Source organism: Vulpes vulpes, chromosome 10, assembly GCF_048418805.1.
Source record: "Vulpes vulpes isolate BD-2025 chromosome 10, VulVul3, whole genome shotgun sequence".
NCBI classification, from domain to species: domain Eukaryota; kingdom Metazoa; phylum Chordata; class Mammalia; order Carnivora; family Canidae; genus Vulpes; species Vulpes vulpes.
The window spans coordinates 18,796,610-18,810,474 of NC_132789.1; the positions used below are offsets into that span (position 1 = coordinate 18,796,610).

The window sequence follows — 13,865 nt, forward strand, 5'->3', positions numbered from 1 at the left end:
TTGAGATAAGGCATATAAAATAGTCAGAAATTTGTAAATTGATCAACTATACTCTGTAATGCCAATTATTTAAAATGGTATGTAGACTGCTGAGCATACCTGTTAGGATGGCGGAGCATTCACTAGGCAGGCTACAGTAGCAGCTCTCAAAATGTAGATGCAGGACCCCATTTTGAGGACCTTCTGTGGGGGTTATTGAGGTCAAAACTATTTTTCTAATAACACTAAGACTTTTTCATTTGCCCTTCCCACTGTCACTCAATCATGTGTGTACCTTTGAGTTTTCCAGAAGTACACAACAGGTGATGAGGTCACAGCTTTGATGTCTAATGAAATGCATGCTTTGGTATTCTTAGCCTTTAAAACTTTTCAGTCTTGATCAGTGGTTGCCAAAGGCTGGAAGTACATGGAAGAGTGAACTACAAAGGGACAGGGGGTGGGACAGCTGGGTGGCTCAGTGGTTGAGCACCCGCCTTTCACCCAGGGCGTGATCTTGGAGTCCCGGGATCCAGGTTCACATCCGGCTCCCTGCACAGAGCCTGCTCCTCCCTCTGCCTATGTCTCTGCCTCTCTCTGTGTGTCTCTCATAAATAAATAAAATCTTTGTAAAAAATAATCTTAAAAAGGAGCACCAATTCTCTCTGTTCTAAGGCTCTAGAAGCTGTGTTGTCTAATGTGGTAGCCACCAGCCACTTGCAGTTATAGAGCTCAGGAAAAGCACCTGGTTCAAAACCAGATGTACTTGGTACAGCAAAAGAATGTAAAATGATCTCGTTAATAACCTTTACAAAGAAATGACACTATTTTGGACCTATCGGGTCAAGTAAAAGCTGTGGTTCATATTAGTTTCTTTCTTTCTTTCTTTCTTTCTTTCTTTCTTTCTTTCTTTCTTTCTTTCTTTTTTTTTAACTTTCATGAGGCTATTGGGAAATGTAAAATGTGGCCTCCGTTACATTTCTTCTGGAGACACAGACTTCACTGCCCATCTCGTTTCCACCACGTGCGAGCTGCTTACTGCCTCCTATGAAGTGTGGGTCACATTAGGGTTGGTGTGAAGGTTGAATGCGAGTAACGTATGTGACGTACTTCGCAATGCATGTGAGTTTGGTGGCTATTATCCAAGGCCGGGGGTTCTCGATGGACGCCGTCAGCGATGGGCCACGTGCTCTCTAAAGGCCGTTCCTCTGCAGCCTAATTCCACTCTGACAATACCAGAACTACGGGTGGCCGAGGCCTGATCCCGCTTTCGGGGGGGACTGCCCTCTTCATAACGAAAAAAAAATTTTTTTAAATGACTCCAGGGGCTGGAAGTGGGACACCTGTATTTAAAATGCACGGAGCCAGGGAAAAAGTTGATAATCCAGCCGGCCTGCGGGCCGCAGAGCCTCCCTTGGCAACCGACGCCGGCGCCCGTTGCTAAGGGCGGAGGACGCGGGCGGGGCGGGAGAGAAGGGAAAACAAGGATGTGGTCCGTCCGCTCTGGCTCTCGGGCGGCAGCCGCTTCCGGTTCTCGGGGCAGCCGGTCCTCCGTCCTACCTTCCCCGGAGGAGCTGTGGGGCGGCGGCGGCGGGTTCCGCCGCGTCGGGAGCCTTCGGAGCCGCAGGTCCAGCTTGGTGGTGGCGGCGGGGGCGGCGGCGGGTCTCCGGCGCGGCGGCGATGCTGAGCTCCCGGGCCCAGGCGGCGGTGACCGCGGCGGACCGCGCCATCCAGCGCTTCCTGCGCACCGGGGCGGCGGTCAGGTGAGCCTTGGGGGGCGGGGCGGCCGGGTCCGGGGCCCCCAGCCTGGGCCTGGGGCGGCCTGGTCGCGGCGCCCGCAGCCCCCGGGGGCGGGAGCGAGCCTTCCCGAGGCTTCGGCGTCGGGCGCGTTCAGGGTGGGCGGACGGGCCTGGGGCCTCCGGCTGCTCGGCGACGCCGTTCTGTCGGGCCTCCCCCGGTGTGCCGGCGCCCCGAATTCTCAGCCCCCCCCCCCCCCGCCAGCGCCGCCTCCAGCCCTGTCCTTGTCCCCAGAACTTCCAGACACCCTGCGGCTTGAGAAGCCTCGAATCCTGCCGGCGGCCCTCAGACCTCTCGGTGCCCTGCAGGCCTCCCAGGAGCCCTCAGTCCTGCTCGGCGCCCCAGCCCCGGGGCCGCCGCCGTTCCCCGGTGTCGCCGAGCTCCCCAGCCCCGCCGCGGTGCGCACCGCCCTGCAGGGCCGCCCGGACCGGCTCGCCCTGCCCCCACCTCGTCGGTACCCCGAAGCCTGTTACCGCGCCCCTCCGCCCCCAGTTAAGACAGCCATCCCTTATTCTGCGTGGGTCCTCAGTCTTATTAGCGAATCCCTGTCTTGCAAGGGGCCCGGAGCAGATCAGGACCCCTTCACCTGTAGAGGCTTGGAGGCCTGGTAGGGTCTCCCATTCCTGCTAGGGACCCCGATAGTATGGGGCCCCGATCCTGTCAGGGTCCCTGTGTCCCTTCTCTTCTTCTTCATCTTCCCATGGGCTCCAGGCCCGAGGGCTGAACGCTGCACCCCCATTCCTGACCCTAAATGACTTGAGACCTGTTGCTCAGCCTAGCTTCTTTTCGTCTGGAACCGGTGCAGGTTTAAAGAGCTTATTATTCCAGGGCCGGGAGCCCTCAATGGCTATCCTGTCCAGTGCCCCCATTCTGGAGATGGGAAGCAGGCCTCCAGACGGCTTTGCCTGGGGCCCTGCAGCTGACCTCACCGTAGAGATGGGGGAGAAGACAGATCTTTTTTAACTCCCGGACCCCACTGCCCTCCTTGTGTTGTCAGTTTGCAGAGGAATGGGGGTTTCCGGGGTCACCATTTGACCCTGGGTTTTTTGTCTATACTTTGCTGAGGACCTGGGCAAGACCTCTCCCCCCTTCCACACTCTGTCCTTCAGTTTCCCTCACGAGGTTTAAGCACAGACTTGGCATGAGTTCAGATCCACACTGCCTCTCTCACTTTGACCAAGTTGGCTACATCTCTTCCATGAAAATGAAGACGATGGGCCGCCTGGGTGGCTCAGTGGTGAGTGTCTGCCTTTGACTCAGGGCGTGATCTGGGGTCCTGGGATCAAGTCCTGCATCAGGTTCCCCACAAGGAGCCTGCTTCTCCCTCTGCTGTTGTCTCTGCCTCTCTCATGAATGAATAAATAAAAAAAGAAAAAGAAAATGAAGATGATATTAGAGACTATCTCTGTCAGGTTGTTTTGAGGCTAAGATTATTACAGTGCCTGGCATATAGTATGCGCCCTTAAATATGAGCATTTGTTCAGGGGATTTAAAGCAGTTGTAAAGTGCTTTAGAATTTCAATGATGGTTTTGTTTTATTTTTAACCTTTCTAGCACTTTGGTTAATATACCTGTTGTGTGGAAGTCAGCACAGTAATGCACTAAGAAATTCAGGAATAACTTTAATGAATGAAGTTCAGATTATGATACCTAATAATTGTAGTGGCTAGCATTTCTTAAGCCCTTAATTTTGCTCTAGTGCTTGTTTAGTCTCAGAACTCCATGAGCTAGGTCTCATGGTCATCCCCATTGTACAAGTGACAAAGCTGAGCTTGAGAAGGTAAGACGATGCTCTAAGGACTAGCAAGAGCCAGAATGGAACCAGATTAATGCAACACCTCTTTCTTTTCTTTTTTCTTTTCTTTTCTTTTTTCTTTTCTTTTCTTTCTTTTCTTTTCTTTTTTAAAGATTTTATTTATTTATTCATGAGAGACAGAGAGAGGTGGAGACATAGGCAGAGGGAGACATAGGCTCCATGCAGGGAGCCCGATGTGGGACTCAATCCTCAGATCCAGGATCACGCCCTGAGCCGAACGCAGATGCTGAACCACCTAGCCACCCAGGCCTCTCGCAACACCCCTTTCTTAACCAAGTTCTGTGCACATTCTGTTGACTTGTCTTGGGGAGAATAAAGATTTATTTGGAATTCAGTTAGCAGTTATGTATCATATTGGTTACGACATAGGAAGATGGTGGATGTTGTAGACAGAGTTACTAGCGTTGAATTGAATTGATGTTGACTGAGCTGAACTCAGAACAATAATCACATGATCCAAATATTGGAATAAGAATATACATATACACATACCAAACACTCATGTACAGTTATCTGTTGGCACACACATATATATTCACACACGTGTTGTTTATTTGGTGGAAATATATAACTTTGTATAAAAACAATGTTTTATTTATTTATTTTTTAAAACAACGTTTTAAATCACTGAAATGTCTTTGTAGTAAAAGAATAACTTAAGTGCTTAAGTCAAGAGTTAACTCAAGTTAAGAAAACGTTAATTTAGTAAATACTTAGATTATCATCTGTAATATTGTATGCCTTCTCCCTGTTTAGTAATCTAAAAGATAAATTCACTTATACGTGTTTTCTCCAGTGTCCAATCATTCAGGAAATACTATTAGGAACCTCTTAGGTGCCACGTGTGATCTAGAGACTTGGGATATGTCAGTGAGCAAAACGGACAAAGATCCCTGCCTGCGGGGACTTTGCTCTCCAGTGAGGGAGACAGACAATAACCATAGCTGATAAGTGAATGTTATGTTAGAAGGTGATAAAAAGGGCACCTGGGTGGCTCAGTTGGTGAAACATATGCCTTTGGCTCGGGTCATGATTCCAGGGTTCTGGGATTGAGTTCTGCATTGGGTTCCCTGCTGTGTGAGAGTCTGCTTCTCCCTCTCCCTCTGCCTGCCACTCCCTCTGCTTGTGCATGCTCTTGTGCTGTCTCTCTGTCAAATAAATAAATAAAATCTTTAACAAAGAAGAAGAAAAAGAACGTAAAGAAAATCCAGACCTACGTAGAAGAGACGAGGAATGCAAGTTCTAATTGTTGGTTAGAAGTGAAGGGGAGGTGAGAGAGCCATGCAGTGATAGGGAGGAGAGCATCCTGGCAGAGGGAGCAGCAGTGCAAAGGCCCTGAGGTAGCCAATATAGTGGCAGCATGGGAGGCAGAGAACCTTCGCCTCCTCTCTGAGTGAGATGGGGCTTCTGTGCCCTGACTTAGATTTTAAATCCTAATGTCTAAACATGCTGATTTTCAAGACATAATTCTATACTGTATTATTAGTTCAAGTTGAAAGTCAGGTGTTTGGTGGGCTAGTCGGTTATTCTAATGAAATGTTATTTCTTCATACCTGTATCTGTATTTACACATATTGTGTTTGTGATGAGGGAAGACAGTAAACCTATTTTCCTTTTTAGATATAAAGTCATGAAGAACTGGGGTGTTATAGGTGGAATTGCTGCTGCTCTTGCCGCAGGAATCTACGTGATTTGGGGTCCCATTACAGAAAGAAAGAAGCGTAGAAAAGGTAAGAATGAGGTCATTATATCATAGTCTGCAGACTTGACCCAACCCGTTATTATTCCAAAACAGTACAAAAAGGGGAGGGTATTTTTGTTCTCTTGGATCTCCAGTTTTGGGGCAGTACTTTCTTTTAAACAGAAATTAATTTTAATGACTCATTATTTTAGGTCCCATAATGAAAAGATTTCTGTCTCTTCCCCTCTAAAATCTTGAGTTTGAGCCATGCTCTGTAATAAAAAAGTTCACATGGCTTAATTGTCTGACTGTTCTTTATATGGCGCTCGTGTTATTCAATAGCACAGCTGACTGGTTGTGTGATGCATTTGTGGTTTCACTGAGTAGCTGCTAGTAAGCTTGTAAGAGTTTCCATTTAACATCTTTAATACAAAACTCTGTTTCCTTATTTTAAAACAGATATGTCAATTAAAATTCAGCCACAGCAAGCAAACCAAAAAAGGGATTGATAGAGCAAAATGGTTAATCATTGCTAAGTCTGGGGGTGGTTATGATTGGAGTTGATTATATATCCTCTCTTCTTTTGTGCATGTTTAAGAACTCTTATAATAAAAAGTTTTTAAAAAATATTTCAGCAGAAAAGGGAAGTATGTCAGATTTTGTTGATCTCTTTGCAGAAAGACTGATCAGAATTGCTATGGTGGTGTCTTTCTAACTGATTACAAGAACAAAATCATTGTCCTGGGGAGCAACAAAAAAACAATTGTTTTCTTCTGTTCTGACATTGCTTTCTTATCAAAGGAGAGAGAGAGAGATGTTATGAAGTGTTTTTGTACACTCAGCGTCAACCAAACTGTGCCAGACACCGTGGTGGTGATCAGAAGTAACACATGATAGGAGACATGTCTGCTGTCACTTACAGGCTTCTGAGGGAGCAGCCCTAGGACCAGGGCTCGGTACGGACAGGATGCCTGGCCCCCTGATGTGTGTGGATAAGGACTTTGCGAGATTGGGATTTTCAGTTTCAGGCTCCAGTACAGAAAGTCTGACTCCTGAATGGGAGAGAAAGAAAGAATTGGGCCAGTGTGATGTGCTTTTCTCTTCTTCTCCCCGCTTTTTTCAGGACTGGTGCCTGGCCTTGTCAACTTAGGGAACACCTGCTTCATGAATTCCCTGCTACAAGGCCTGTCTGCCTGCCCTGCTTTCATCAAGTGGCTGGAAGAGTTTACTACCCAGTACACCAGGGATCAGAAGGAGACCCCACCCCACCAGTATTTATCCTTAACGCTGTTGCACCTCCTCAAAGGTATCTGGCTGGGAATTTAAAGGGGTTTATGTACATTTTGAAAGCAGCAGCCCAGATGACAAGTGAAGGATTAATAGCTTTTGTGTGAAAAAAGATCATGTAGATCATCATGGAAACAAACAAACAAAACCACCAAGGGCCCAGTAGATATGAACAGCTATTAAAAAAAAAAATAAAGATGTAACCATTTCTTTTAAAAATTGTCAGTTTATGAACAGCTTTTTAGAAAAGGGAACAGATCCATGCCACTTAAGTATTTTGATTGTATGAAGTACTCTGGTTTGTTAAAGTTTAGAAAAAAGAAGTGTCTTAGCCTAAGTAATAAGGTAGTTCGCAGAAGAAATAGTGCAGGTTGTATTGAGTAGATATAACAAGCGTCTAATAGGTACTCAATTGTTCAACTCAGCCAAAATGGAAGAAATAGAAATAATGTAACAGTGAGGTTAGCTTTGTTTTACCCATCAGCAAAGACTGAAAACTCCCCAGCCCTGCCCTGATGCTGGACAATATATTCAAATGTGCTGCTGGTGGTGTGACACAGGGCCAACTTTCTGGAAAGCAGCTTGGAACTACACGGTGATACCTTGCAAAGTGTCCAGACCATTTGACCTAGGAACTCAGTAGACCGTGGTTGACACTAGCCTGAAATGGAGTTCTTTTTTTTTTTTTTTTTTAATTTTATTTATTTATTCATGAGAGAGAGACAGACGCAGAGACACAGGCAGAGGGAGAAGCAGGCTTCATGCAGGCAGCCTGATGCGGGACTCGATCTCAGGACTCCAGGATCATGACCTGAGCCAAAGGCTCAACCACTGAGCCACCCAGACACCCCTGAAATGGCGCTCTCTGAGCAGATGAGTTCAGGAGTGGCCGAGCAGCGACCCTGAGCTGGGAGAGTTCTGTGGAGACAGGCTTGAAACGGGTTTGAAGAAATCACCCATCCCACTTCATTTTTCAACTAGCTTTTTTGCCCGCAGAATAGTTTTTCCTTCCATAACGCCAATTAACGTCCCGAGGACATGCCCCAGAACGCAATTTGGGGAAATGCTGTTAGGTGCACAAAGATTTCCCAGCACCTGGTTATAAGGAAGGGCCTGGGAGGAGAGTTGGTGGGTGTCCAGCAGCAAGAGATCAGTCAGTCAATGAGATATTATGTAGCTATTAGGCATCACCTTTGTAAAGTGTTTTTTGTTGTTTTTGTTGTGTTTTTTTTTTTTTAATGTGGGAGGGGCATAGGCTATAATGTTGAGTTTAAAAAAAACAGTGTTCAAAATATGTTGTAATTTGATTTCAGCAAAGCAAAGATTTCCACAGATAAAGGTTGGACAGAAAAAGACCCAAATGTTCGCCACAGCCATTTTGGTCTTATGCAGTTGACCTCTCAGAAACATGAAAACGAAACAACAGTATTTCTAGAGCTCTCAACAGCAGGCATGACTCTCACAGTCAGAAAAAAAATTGGGTTTAAAAAACACTCGACTCACTGTTGCTTCACTGAGATATATTCCCGGGTGATCTCAGCCTGACACAGAAAGCAAGTTCTGCTCTTCTGTATAACAAGTGATTAGAAAAGAATTTCTTCTACTACCCTGTTTAAAAAAATATCATTCCCTAGCAGAAAGCTGAAATGTGTACACAGGCAGATAACACAGGTTCAGGAATTGTGGTGTGACCACTGGCTCTCCTCCTCACATGCATGATGTGGGGCTGGGAACCAGAGCCTGTCTGGGTGGCTCCACCTGAAATCTGTGTTCCCTTCCCTGCTTCTGCTTTTCAGGGTCATTTATTTTGGTTTTCAGAGATAATTTGTAATTTGACAAGTAATGCATGAATACATTCTCCTTGTAAAAAATTAAAGCATCACACATAAAGCTACAGTCCCCTTTATCATTGCCCTAATCCTGTTCCCCTCGTTTCTTCCCAAAGTAAAATACAAGTGTATCCTCCCAGACTGTTTTCTGTGCATTTTGATAAGTTTCTAAGCACCCATAGAAATGACATACTGATTTTCGTTTATGTTTTTTCATAACCAAATAACAGAATCATATCCGTGTTGGAGAGATATCTGTTTCAGTACAGGTAGCCCTACTTCATTCTTTTTTATTTTTTTCTTTTTGTGAGTTTATTGGTCTTATGTCTTCTGTGGATAACCTCCTCATTCCCATCGCCCAATTTTTTTTTTAAGATTTTATTTATTTATTCATGAGAGACAGAGAGAGAGAGAGATAGGCAGAGACACAGGCAGAGAAAGAAGCAGGCTCCATGCAAGCAAGGAGCCTGACATGGGACTCGATCCCGGGTCTCCAGGATCACGCCCTGGCCTGAAGGCGGCGCTAAACTGCTGGGTCACTGAGGCTGCCCCCATCACCCACTTTTTAAAAATTGTGGTAAAATTTCTGTAACAGAAGATGTATCGTCCTCACTACTTTTAAGTACACATTTGGGTGGCATTGAGTACATTCACAGTGTTTGACAACCACACTCACTGTTCTTTTCACCAGGGCTTTTCCATTATCCCGTCCTGAAACTCTATCCGACAAGCAGTGGTTTTCCATTCTCCTCAATCCCCAGACCCCAGAAACTACTGTGCTTCTTTCTGTCTATGAGTTTGACTTTGTATCTCATAGAAGTAGAATCATAGAGTATTTGTCCTTGTGTGTCTGGATTTCACTCAGCGTGATGTCCTTGAGGTTCATCCACGTTGTAGCACGGGTCAGAATTCCATTCCTTTTTAAGGCTTAATATGAACAATACTGCATTGTATGTACATACTACCTTTTGTTCATTCATTAGTCAAGGAACATTTGGATTGTTTCCACCGTCAGCTACTGTGAATAATGCTGCTGTGAACATGGGTGTACAGGTATCTACTCGTCCCTGCTTTTAATTCTTTTGGGTATATACCTAGAAGGGGAATTGCTGGACCAGATGGTAATTCTGTTTAATTTTTTTGAGGATGTATCATACTGGTTTCCAGGGCAGCTGTACCATTTTGTATTTCCCACCCCTCTGACAGTGCACGAAGGGTTCCTACTCTCCACATGCTTGCCAACACTTGTTATTGTCTGTCTTTTGGATAGTAGCCATCATGGGTGTGAAGTGAAATCTCATTGTGGTTTTGATCTGCATTTCCCTACTGATAAGTGAGGTTGAACAGGAGTTGTTATGTGTTTCTGGCTGTGTGTATAGTTTTTTGTGTGTCTTTTTTATAAATGTCTATTCAAGTCCCTTGTCCATTTTGGAATTGGGTTGTCTTTGTTTTCACTGTTGAGTTCAGGGGTTCTTCATACGTTCTGGATCTCAGTCCCTTAGCAGATATGTGATCTGCAAACCTCATTCACTTTCACAGTGGCACAGTATCCATATGGGCAAGATAATATTATTTAGTTATTTGCTTCCAGGGTCTTGTTGGTGTAAACAGGCCGCAGTGAATATTATTGTTTGTGCCCTAGTTCACACGAGCCCATCTCCCTAGCATAGATCCTGAGAAAGTCAGATTGCTAGAATATGAATTGTAGGATATGAAAAGTAGTAGACACTGCTGAATTTCCCCACAGCATTTTAGGCAAAATTAGGCTAAAGGGGACATTCAAATTTTCCTTAGGAGGGAAAAAGCTAATAGACAGGCTACCTGAGGAGTGTAGGAGGAACAAGGGAAGGAGGGTACAAATCTGGAGGGTTCAAATCTGACACCAGGGCATATCTACAGTGATCAGATGAGCCTCAGGACTTAGCATTGGCTACCAGGGCTGCTGCTTCTCCACAGGTTACCACCCAGCCACCCAGGGTCACCACCAAGTCCAGGTAGGGATGGAGGTGGTATTGCTGAAGAACCTCCCAAGCGAGAGCCTGAAGGATTCAAAGGAAGGTCTCAAGTTCACTAACTGCAAAGCAAAGAGAAGAAAGAGGCTGGTTTAGTTCTCCTAGAGGTTATTGAACTTGGGAAGCTGCACTGAGGTGGCAGGCCCCTGTATTTTTATCTCCCACACTCTAGCAATACCAGTCCAATGAAATATAGTGTGGAAGGGGCCACGAGCAAGATCAGGAACCAGCAGACTATGGCCTGTGAGCCACATCTGTGTCACTGCTTTTGTCAGTAAAGTTTTATTGCAACAGCCCGCCCATTTCCTTGCTCTTTATGGGTGCCTTGGTGCTATAACAGCAGAGTCAGATAGGGGCTGCAGAGCCTCCAAAGCCAAAAATATCTCCTGTCTGACCCTTGACAGAAAAAGTTTGTCAACCCTTGATGTAGCTGTAATTATAAACTCAAATCATAAACCAAACTTGGATTTTTGCTTATTAAGCTTGATTCTACTTATGGTTGAAAAGTAAACTGGGGCGCCTGGCTGGCTCGGTTGAATGAATGTCGTTCTTGATCTTGGCTCAGGTGTTGATCTCATGATCATGAATGCAATCCCCGCAGTGGGCTCCATGCTGGGTGTGGAGCCTACATTAAAAAAAAAAAAAAAGGAAAAGAAAAGAAAACTACTCAGCAGCCCCTTTCAGGCTGCCCATATGGCTTCCTGCTTTGCTATGAAAATCAGAAATTTGAGGGCAAACACAAGTGAAGGCCCCTTGGCCCCAGAGAGAGTCCTATTGAAGGGAGTCAGCGATTTATATATATATTGATGATGGCAATTCAAATAGCTGAAATCAGTTACTTCATTTAAATACTACAGACTCATGAAAAATCACATTCATTCAGTAAACGCGTGGTGCCTAACAGCCCTCTAAGCCTTGAGTAAAGCTACAAAGAGGAATAATGAGAGAACTATAATTCCAAGGTAAACTTTACAGTGAGATGAATGCATAATTGGCTTTGATGTGTGGTCCGGTAGGTTTCCTGGTTTGTTGTTAGGTTAGTAAATCTAATAATTACATTACCTTTTTGGTTTCCAGCTTTATCCTGCCAAGAAGTCACCGACGATGAGGTCTTAGATGCAAGCTGCTTGTTGGATGTCTTAAGGATGTACAGATGGCAGATCTCTTCATTTGAAGAACAGGTGAACACCCTATTCAAAATCCTGCTCACTAATGCATTGGGGCCTGAGCTGGCAATGGTGGCAGAAAACTAGTCACCTTGCTGCCCCATGAGGAATAAATGCCAGTATTGACCTTGCACTTGTCTGGTTGGAGTTTACATTTCTGGGATGGTTTAGTATTCTGGGACCAGATCATGAACTTTGTTCCTATTCTCATGATCAGAGGAGAAATGCAGCCTTTTGTTTTTATTTTTTTTTACCCTGTGGGTGGAGAGGTTAACAGGATAGGGTTTAAACATATAGTTGCCAAAGAATGAGCCTCTTTTTCATTCTTTTTTTTTTTTTTTTTTTGCCTCTTTTTTGTTGAGTGCCTTTGCATTTCACTGGTTGCCAGGAACACCTGGGTCCTTCAGAGAGAGACAGGTGGCTTTACTTTACCTTAGAAAGTAAGCTTCAGCCTGCAGCCACACTAAGCTGTAGTGTGCATGGGAAAGAGGCAAGCATGGCTCCACATTGGCCTCTTCCTCTCTAAACGCATCAGAGCTTCTGGCCCAGGGCCTTAACCCTCATCTTGATTATTACTGATCTCATTAGTCAACAGTAGACTTACACTGCCAACCACTTCTCACTGTCTAGAGCTAGAGCCGTGGGGGATGTATTGGGCCAGGTGCTTGCCTCATGGGGGTTCTCTACTGTCATCCTTATAGCAACCCTGTAAGGACTCACTCTTACCGTCCCCATCTTGCAGATGAGAACACTGAGGTTCAGAGAAGCAAAGTGATGCATCCAGAGTCACACAGCTGTTTTAGTGGCAGAGGCAGGATTTGAGCCAATCAGGTTCTCCAGTGCACACTGAAGTTCTGCCCTCTTCTGCAAGACATTCCTTTTCTCAGGGCCACATCCTTCCGTGATTCACTGTGATGGAATAGGGTTTGGGTCTGACTCCAGCCTGTCTTGGCATTTCTCTCCTGGTGAACCCCTGCTCCTGCTTCAAGGGTTGGTCTAGATGCCTTGTCTGTGAGCCTCCCAGGAGAAGCTGGGCCTTCTTCAGGCTATAGCGCTACAGCTAGATAAAATAGCCAGGCTGCCACATCTGTCCCTCGAGAGCCTTATTTATCTTTGGGATCTCCCATCACTCTCTTGCTTGCTGGTGTTCATAGCCTAGAGGGGATTCATTCATAAGCGCAACAAATGTATATTGAGTGCCTGCCTCAGGCAGCGCCTGTTGAGGGCCTGGGTTTGCAGAGGCAAATGTGATTTACAGGGCTCCTGCTTGCAGGGAGTTTATATTCTGGTGGAGGACTGGAGCCAATAATGAAGCCATTTCAGGATGCGTTAACAAGAAGATAAGCATGCTTATCTTATTAAGATAAGATGTGCCAGTGAGAGTGTGGGGGGAATGTAGTTGGGGGAGGTGGTAGATGTGCCAGTGAGAGTGTGGGGGGGAATGTACAGTTGGGGGAGGTGGTAGAGAAAAGCAGTGAGGAGACTCCCTTAGGTAGAGAAGGCTCTTGTGGAGATGTTAAGTTATTGCTGAAGTCTAAAAAGAAGGGAAACCTGTGAGGAGCTGGGTGCCAGAATGTTCCAGATAGGACCGTACAGGGTGAGAGCCTTGAGGATGCCGTGTTTGGGGAAGGGCAAGGAGCCCAGCGTGGCTGCAGTCAGGGGCTCAGATGGTGGCGGGGAGCCGATTATGCAGGGCCTCAGCCACCCTGGACTGGAGTTGGGCTTCTACTGTGTGCAATGGGGAGCCACTGGCGGCCTTGTACAGGGTCTGCTCCGACCTGGTCTGTTTGAACAGATATGCTGTACTGGAGGGGTCAAAGTGGGCCAGAAGGAGCAGAGAGGAAAGTTGAGAAGCCATTATAGGTGTCCGGGCCGCCAATGGCCTGGTTCAGACTGGTGTTGAGGTAGGGGAGACAGAGTCCTCCATGATTCAGGGTATGTGTTGAGGGTAGAGGACTGCCACTGCACCGGCAGGAGGTGGCAGGGGGTGGGGGCTTATGTCAGGGAGGATCCTTGCAGGAAGGTCTCCTTCAGGAGGTACCTTTTCAGCAGAAATGTGAAGGATGAGAAGGAGGCAACTGTGTGAAGATATGGGTGGGCTTCCCAGGCGAGGGCACAGGGAAGAGCAGGCCCTGATGGCTGGCTCATGGAGCAGAAGGAAGCCAGGGTGCAGCATGGCGAGTGGGGCAGGGAGCTTGAGGGGCCAGATCAGGTCCTCAGGCCTCATGGGCCAGCTGAAAAGGGGGGATTTACCCCACCAGTGAAAGCCACTGGGAACTTGAAAGCAGAAGAGTAAAGGCA

General features: G+C 46.2%; 1 protein-coding gene across 5 annotated transcripts in view; it reads left to right on the forward strand.

The window, feature by feature from the left end:
* Window positions 1-1,500: 1,500 nt before the first annotated feature.
* The window catches only part of USP30 (ubiquitin specific peptidase 30), a 28,246-nt gene continuing 15,881 nt past the window's right edge, over window positions 1,501-13,865 (forward strand). Inside the window, exons 1-5 of one of the 5 annotated variants that reach the window (XM_025986621.2) lie at window positions 1,547-1,739; window positions 2,008-3,010; window positions 5,210-5,319; window positions 6,394-6,576; window positions 11,476-11,579. In XM_025986621.2, coding sequence (XP_025842406.1) covers window positions 5,220-5,319; window positions 6,394-6,576; window positions 11,476-11,579 — 387 coding nt within the window. In that variant the 5' untranslated portion in view covers window positions 1,547-1,739; window positions 2,008-3,010; window positions 5,210-5,219. Of the gene's footprint in view, window positions 1,740-2,007; window positions 3,011-5,209; window positions 5,320-6,393; window positions 6,577-11,475; window positions 11,580-13,865 lie in introns of all 5 variants that reach the window. The other 4 variants (XM_072723022.1, XM_072723023.1, XM_025986617.2 and 1 more) reach the window with 4 other exon arrangements.